General features: G+C 48.6%; 1 protein-coding gene across 1 annotated transcript in view; it reads left to right on the top strand.

Moving 5' to 3' along the window:
• LOC132875429 (carbonic anhydrase 4-like) overlaps positions 1-7,979 on the top strand; it is a 78,851-nt gene extending 70,872 nt beyond the window's left edge. Inside the window, exons 7-8 of the mRNA XM_060912206.1 lie at positions 1,055-1,215; positions 7,681-7,979. Of these exons, the coding sequence (XP_060768189.1) occupies positions 1,055-1,215; positions 7,681-7,872 (353 nt within the window). The 3' untranslated portion in view covers positions 7,873-7,979. The remainder of the gene's footprint in view (positions 1-1,054; positions 1,216-7,680) is intronic.
• Positions 7,980-8,645: the final 666 nt, after the last annotated feature.

Raw genomic sequence — 8,645 nt, forward strand, 5'->3', positions numbered from 1 at the left:
CCTTCCATACCATGACACGGTGTGTTGTGAGCCTTTAGTCCTGTTTTTGTTACTCGTTTTGCCAGTGCACATTCAAAACATTGTAGCGTGGTTTCTTGCAGACAAATTCAGCGTCACTCACCTTTCAACCAATCAGCGTGCAGCAATACATCATGTGATTTTCCAAAATGGCAGCACCGGCAGAGTAGACTGGAAGTTTTCTTCTTAGTCGAAAAAAAAATCAACCATTTGGATCAATATTATCAACTTGAATTGAATAACATGTTGGGCTGAGTAATTTTGATTGATTCGTGATCAAAATAAGGTTGGTAGACTGGCCGTAGAGCTAGCAGTTTACAGAATGCATGACTTCTAACATGGGAATCCCCAGCTTTGGGTTTTTTCCGTGTCATAACTTGTAGGAAAAGAAGACCAAGGAGGCTTGTGTATTGGGGCATGTAGTAACTGTGGCAGTTCTGGGGTAGAAACATCTTGTTGTTAAGAGAGATCAGAGGAGAATGGACAGACTGACTTGAGCTGACAGGAAGGCTTCAGTAACTCATATAACCACTCTTTACAGTCATGGTGAACAGAAAAGCATAAAGCATCTCAGAATGCACCACATGCCAGACCTTGAGGTAGATGGGCTACATCAGCAGAAGACCAAAAAACAGGAATATGAGGTTGCGGTGGAGACACTGGAGAGTTAAAGACTGAAAAAAGACCAGGCTGTGCACTAACAACCACGCCACAGCAGATTTCTCCTCATTCTCATGTTTGATGTGACATTAACAAAAGCTCTTGAACTGTATTTGCATGATTTTATGCACTGTACTGCTGCCACATGATTGGCTGATTGGATAATTGCATGAATGTAGAGGGGTATTGGTGTTCCTGTTAAAGTGGTCAGTGAGTGTATTTTCACTTGCTAAGATAACATTTTCTGTATTATTAGGCAAGAAATCATGCTGTCTGAGATGGACTTGACCACTGGTGACTTGACTTGGTTATGACAAAAAGTGATTTAACTTCATGTGTAAGAAATTACTTTGGTGTTTTTTATTTCTTTATCTAGAACGTGAGGTCGAAGTGGCCATCACCCTGAGCAGTCTGATCCCACCTGAGAAGAAGCTAAGCGCCTACTATCGTTATGAAGGCTCTCGAACCATCCCGGGCTGCTCTGAGACAGTAGTCTGGACCATTTTTGAGCAGCCTATTCCACTTAGCAAAGCTCAGGTGAGACTGATATTTGACAATATAGCCCATTTTGAGAAGTACAACTCACTGGTTATGTGACAGCAGTGATGGTATGTTACTGTAGTTTAAAGGAATTGAGTGTATTTGGAAAATATGTGTATTTATTTTTTTTGTGGTCCGGGTTCCATCAGATCCTGCGCTCTGATTGGCTGGCGAGCGGGTCCGTATCCTACGATACGGACCCCGGTTACGGACCTCTGGCGACTCGCTCGTTCACAACAACAACAAACATAGTAGCATTTTTGTCAACATTTATCTTTTTTTTTTTTTAAATAAGATTTATTTATAAGATTATCAAAAATCTTATAAATTTTTGCCAGCATTTCTCAGGAGAATAGCATTAATTTTACAGCATGGATAGCAATAACGACAGTGTTCACAGCAAAAGCGAGTTTTACTACCCTGAGGAAGAAGAAATAAAAGAAAACATTTCAGGAGAAAGCTAAAAACCTGTAACTGTTGCTAACGCCGAGCAAAAACATGGCTGAATCCTGAATGATTCAATTTTGTATAAATAGGGGACTACATAGGCGGCAAAATGTAGTTTTTTTCCTGCCATGGAAGTGCACTTGTATACCGAGGAGGAAACCATTTGCATTACAGCCGTGAATGAGGATTCAAAATGGCGGCTCGGCTCGGTTTTCCCTTTCGGGCGCTCTCGTTTTCTGTTAGAATTTGGTCAAGAAAAAATTAAATATATTATTTACCAGCTTAAAAGAACAGTCCACCGTACTCCCCCTCGTCTCGTCTCGTCTCGTCTTCTTCCGCTTATCCAGGACCGGGTCGCGGAGGCAGCAGTCTAAGCATGGAAGCCCAAACTTCCCTTTCCCCAGACACCTCGGCCAGCTCCTCGGGAAGAACACCGAGGCGTTCCCAGGCCAGCCGAGAGACATAGTCCCTCCAGCGTGTCCTGGGTCTTCCCCGGGGCCTCCTCCCGGGGGGACATGCCTGGAACACCTCCCCAGGGAGGCGTCCAGGAGGCATCCGAAAAAGATGCCCGAGCCACCTCAGCTGGTTCCTCTCGATGTGGAGGAGCAGCGGCTCTACTCCGAGCTCCTCCCGAGTGACTGTGCTTCTAACCCTATCTCTAAGGGAGCGCCCAGCCACCCTGCGAAGGAAACTCATTTCAGCCGCTTGTATCCGCGATCTTGTTCTTTCTGTCATTACCCAAAGCTCATGACCATAGGTGAGAGTCGGAACGTAGATCGACCGGTAAATTGAGAGCTTCGCCTTTTGGCTCAGCTCCTTCTTCACCACGACGGACCGGTAAAGCGACCGCATCACTGCGGAGGCTGCACCGATCCGCCTGTCGATCTCACGCTCCATCCTTCCCTCACTCGTGAACAAGATCCCGAGATACTTAAACTCCTCCACTTGAGGCAGGACTTCTCCACCAACCTGGAGAGGGCAAGCCACCCTTTTCCGGTCGAGAACCATGGCCTCGGACTTGGAGGTGCTGATTCTCATCCCAGCCGCTTCACACTCGACTGCAAACCGCCCCAGTGCATGCTGAAGGCCCTGGTTTGAAGAAGCCAACAGGACAACATCATCCGCAAAAAGCAGAGATGAAATCCTGTGGTTCCCAAACAGGATTCCTTCCGGCCCCTGGCTGCGCCTAGAAATTCTGTCCATAAAAATTATGAACAGAACCGGTGACAAAGGGCAGGTCTGACTTACTGCCGGCAATGCGAACCAGACTCCTGCTCCGTTCGTACAGGGACCGGACAGCCCTTAGCAAAGAGCCCCGAACCCCATACTCCCGAAGCACCCCCCACAGAATACCACGGGGGACACGGTCGAATGCCTTCTCCAGATCCACAAAGCACATGTGGACTGGTTGGGCAAACTCCCATGAACCCTCGAGCACCCTATGAAGGGTATAGAGCTGGTCCAGTGTTCCGCGACCAGGACGAAAACCGCATTGTTCCTCCTGGATCCGAGGTTCGACTATTGGTCGAATTCTCCTCTCCAGTACCCTGGAGTAAACTTTCCCTGGGAGGCTGAGAAGTGTGATTCCCCTATAATTGGAGCACACTCTCCGGTCCCCTTTCTTAAAAAGAGGGACCACCACCCCAGTCTGCCACTCCAGAGGCACTGTCCCCGACCGCCACGCGATGTTGCAGAGGCGTGTCAACCAAGACAGCCCCACAACATCCAGAGACTTGAGATACTCAGGGCGGATCTCATCCACCCCCGGTGCCTTGCCACCGAGGAGCTTGCAAACCACCTCAGTGACTTCGGCTTGGGTAATGGACGAGTCCACCTCTGAGTCATCAGCCTCAGTCTCCTCAGTGGAAGACATGACGGTGGGATTGAGGAGATCCTCAAAGTATTCCTTCCACCGCCCGACAATGTCCCCAGTCGAGGTCAACAGCTCCCCACCCGCACTGTAAACAGTGTTGGCAGAGTACTGCTTCCCCCTCCTGAGGCGCCGGACGGTTTGCCAGAATTTCTTCGAGGCCGACCGATAGTCCTTCTCCATGGCCTCCCCGAACTCCTCCCAGTTCCGAGTTTTTGCCTCTGCAACTGCCCGAGCTGCAGCACGCCTGGCCTGCCGATACCCGTCGGCTGCCTCAGGAGTCCCGGAGGTCAACATGGCCCGATAGGACTCCTTCTTCAGCTTGACGGCATCCCTTACTTCCGGTGTCCACCACCGGGTTCGGGGATTGCCGCCACGACAGGCACCGGAGACCTTGCGGCCACAGCTCCGAACAGCTGCGTCCACAATGGAGGTAGAGAACATGGTCCACTCAGACTCAATGTCCCCCGCCTCCCTCGGAAGCTGGGAAAAGCTCTCCCGGAGGTGGGAGTTAAAGACCTCCCCAACAGAGTGCTCGGCCAGACGTTCCCAGCAGACCCTCACCATACGTTTGGGCCTGCCAGGTCTGTCCAGCTTCCTCCTCCGCCAGCGGATCCAACTCACCACCAGGTGGTGATCAGTTGACAACTCAGCCCCTCTCTTCACCCGAGTGTCCAAGACATAGGGTCGGAGATCAGATGACACGACTACAAAGTCGATCATCGACCTCCGACCTAAGGTGTCCTGGTGCCACGTGCACTTATGGACACCCCTATGCTCGAACATGGTGTTCGTTATGGACAAACTGTGACTAGCACAGAAGTCCAATAACAAAACACCACTCGGGTTCAGATCGGGGAGGCCGTTCCTCCCAACCACGCCCCTCCAGGTGTCACTGTCATCGCCCACGTGAGCATTGAAGTCCCCCAGTAGCACAATGGAGTCCCCAGTCTGAGCACCCCTCAGTACCTCTCCCAGGGACTCCAAGAAGGCCGGATACTCTATACTGCTATTTGGCCCGTAGGCACAAACAACAGCAAGAGCCCTCTCCCCAATCCGAAGGCGCAGAGAGGCGACCCTCTCGTTCACTGGGGTAAACTCCAACACATGGCGGCTGAGCTGGGGAGCGATAAGGAAGCCCACACCAGCCCGCCGCCGCTCACCACGGGCGACTCCAGAGAAGTGGAAAGTCCAGCCCCTCTCGAGGAGCTGGGTTCCAGAGCCCAAGCTGTGCGTGGAGGTGAGCCCGACTATCTCTAGCCGGTACCTCTCAACCTCCCGCACAAGCTCAGGCTCCTTCCCCCCCAGTGAAGTGACATTCCATGTCCCAACAGCCAGCCGCTGTGTCCGGGGATCAGGTCGTCGAGGCCCCTGCCTTCGACTGCCACCCAATCCACACTGCACCAAACCCCTACTGCTACCTCTGTGGGTGGTGAACCCACAGGAGGTCGGGCCCACGTCGCCTCTTCGGGCTGAGCCCGGCCAGGCCCCATGGGCAAAGGTCCGGCCACCAAGCGCTCGCATACGAGCCCCAACCCCGGGCCTGGCTCCAGGGTGGGGCCCCGGCTGCGTCCTACCGGGCGACGTCACGGTCCTGGATTTTTTCTCCATAGGGGTTTCACCGTACTCCCATAATGAAATATGCTCTTATCTGAATTGAGACGAGCTGCTCCGTACCTCTCCGAGCTTTGCGCGACCTCCCAGTCAGTCAGACGCGCTGTCACTCCTGTTAGCAATGTAGCTAGGCTCAGTATGGCCAATGGTATTTTTTGGGGCTGTAGTTAGATGCGACCAAACTCTTCCACGTTTTTCCTGTTTACATAGGTTTATATGACCAGTGATATGAAACAAGTTCAGTTACACAAATTGAAACGTAGCGATTTTCTATGCTATGGAAAGTCCGCACTATAATGACAGGCGTACTAACACCTTCTGCGCGCTTCGGCAGCGCATTGATACGGAGCTCAGATATCAATGCGCTGCCAAAGCGCGCAGAAGGTGTTAGTACGCCTGTCATTATAGTGCGGACTTTCCATAGCATAGAAAATCGCTACGTTTCAATTTGTGTAACTGAACTTGTTTCATATCACTGGTCATATAAACCCATGTAAACAGGAAAAACGTGGAAGAGTTTGGTCGCATCTAACTACAGCCCCAAAAAATACCATTGGCCATACTGAGCCTAGCTACATTGCTAACAGGAGTGACAGCGCGTCTGACTGACTGGGAGGTCGCGCAAAGCTCGGAGAGGTACGGAGCAGCTCGTCTCAATTCAGATAAGAGCATATTTCATTATGGAAGTACGGTGGACTGTTCCTCAGCGCTCGAAACTAACGGTGTCCCGATGTCCCGGGGACCATAAAAAATGTCATCGGGACACAAAATTATCATATCTGGGACAATCCCGGGACAATGGAAAAAAATAGATCTAGAAAAAAAGTTCTACATTAATATTATTTACAAAGCCGTAACACATACGTAGACATTCACCTAATTTGTCAATTTTAATTTTAAAACGTTAACAGCGAAAAATACATAGTAGCTACACTTCCGATGCACCTGCATCCGTGGGCTACAGAGCAGCGCTTTCTGTTCTAGAATCTTCGGCCGGAGTCCGCATTATATGGACTTGGAATGGAATTGCTACCGCACACGCTGCGCCGACTCTTGCCAGAACAAAAATGCTTAAGTGGTTGAAGCGGACCGACCGCGGGGAAGAAACTGAAAGCCCAGACATAACGTCTCCGGGACCTTCAGGATCCAAAGTGTCATCGCCTGGTCTGCAGGCAACGCTAGCAACTGAATGAACTTAATGAACACTGTTAGACACGTTATAAAATACAACAGGAATGATGTGGATGATATTGACGGAAGATACCGTTCAACAGAATAAGTGAGTTTTCTTGGTGTCTTTCTAGTTCAGAAAGTTTAGTCAGTCAGCAGCACAACTAGGCTCGGACCTGGCACTATGTTGATGTTGCTAACATTTGCACCCGGCAGCGAAAGTTCATAAAATGGATAACGGAAAGTTCATAAAAATGGATAACGGAAAGTTCATAAAAATGGATAACGGTAATGGATAACGGAAAGTTCATAAAAATGGATAACGATAATGGTGAAAATTATAAGTTGGCCTTATAAGTGCCAACAGATATTCAAGGTATAAGCAGATGAAATGAACATAAAAGGGGTCTTATTTTCAACTAAAGTGTACTGCAGATGTAGGGAGTTGAGAAACATTTTCTGAATGAGCTAGTTGGCCCCTTTAAATAAACGGGTATCTATTCATACAGTGAGATCGCCAAAGTTTAATAAACGGAAAATGCAATAACTGTAATTTTGAAGTAGATGATGTATAGGACATGTGTCTCTTGTGTCTTGTGACTTACTGTAAAAATTATATAAAGGGTTCAAAATCGCATAGTTACAAATATAATAATAACTTCATATGATGGGTGGCACAGTGGTGTAGTGGTTAGCGCTGTCGCCTCACAGCAAGAAGGTCCTGGGTTCGAGCCCCGTGGCCGGCGAGGGCCTTTCTGTGCGGAGTTTGCATGTTCTCCCCGTGTCCGCGTGGGTTTCCTCCGGGTGCTCCGGTTTCCCCCACAGTCCAAAGACATGCAGGTTAGGTTAACTGGTGACTAAATTGAGCGTAGGTGTGAATGTGAGTGTGAATGGTTGTCTGTGTCTATGTGTCAGCCCTGTGATGACCTGGCGACTTGTCCAGGGTGTACCCCGCCTTTCGCCCGTGGTCGGCTGGGATGGGCTCCAGCTTGCCTGCGACCCTGTAGGACAGGATAAAGCGGCTAGAGATAATGAGATGAGATGAGACTTCATATGATAATATTAACCACTGGTTATTTCAGAGAGGAAAAAAATGGGGACACTGCTTCCATTCGGGACAATACAACACAGAATTCGGGACCACTGGGGGACACAAAGAAAAAAAGTTAATTTTGAGCCCTGCTGTTCCTTTAAGGTCGGTCCGCATGGTGAAATACTGTGACCTCGGCCTTGAATACTGACCCCGGCCCAGAGGGCCTCGGTCAGTACTTTCAAGACCTCGGTCACGATATTTCACGATACGGACCTCCCAGCTGGTAAATAACATGTATGTATTTCTCTATTTCTGTGTTCTCGTACAGCTTGCAGCCTTCTCTAACCTGAAGTTTAAAGACGGCAAGCCCATGGTGGACACATTCAGACCAGTGCAGCCTCGTAAAGGGCGGGTAGTGTATCGTTCCCACTCTGGTGCAGCTGGAACTGCAATAATGGTCAGCTTCACGCTCGTCCTGCTGTGTGTGACTGCAGGTCTGAGCTGTTACCAGTTCTACTAGAGCTGGACATTAACACACCGAGTCCTCCTTTAAATGTCAAAATAGATTGAGATTCGACCAGATTGAGAATAGACCAAAGAGATTGAACATATAGATGATTTGTCTTTTATGAGAGTTTTTAATGTTTTAATGTTTAATTTGTTCTTAGTTGTTCTTATTTGTTCTTAACAGTTGGTTTGTGCTTTCTGACTTTTTGTATGTTTCTGTACAAAAAGGTTTTCATAGTTATTTCATTTTGTTCATCTGTTGATTTTGCAGAGGAATTCAAATACATATAATTATTTTCAAATACTACCAGATTAATAAACATCTGAACATACTCGTATAAGTTCTTCAGTTTTCTATAGCGCTTATCACAGGTGAGCTGGAGCCAATCCCAGCTGACATTGGGCGAGAGGTGGGGTACGTCCTGTACAGGTCACCAGTCTATCACAGTGCTAACACAGGGAGATAGACACTCGTTCACACCTCTGAGCATTTTCAAGTAGCCAGTTGACCTAATCCACATATTTTTGGACTGTGGGAGGAAACCAGAACACCCGGAGGAAACCCACAGGCACAGGGAGAACAAGCAAACTTCCCACAGAAAGACCCTGGTCATCTGGCAGGTTCAAGACCAGACCTTCTTGCTACATTAATAATGTTTATATTTTATTTCTTCGTAGAAGTGTGCAGTTCTTCAGTGGTATTGGAGATTTAGTGGAGAAATGTCTTAAAAGAACCTGAAAAGTCATGACGTTGTAGACTCCGGTTTTGTGGCGAGATAGTGCTTT

This window comes from Neoarius graeffei, chromosome 28 (assembly GCF_027579695.1).
Source record: "Neoarius graeffei isolate fNeoGra1 chromosome 28, fNeoGra1.pri, whole genome shotgun sequence".
Taxonomy (NCBI): domain Eukaryota; kingdom Metazoa; phylum Chordata; class Actinopteri; order Siluriformes; family Ariidae; genus Neoarius; species Neoarius graeffei.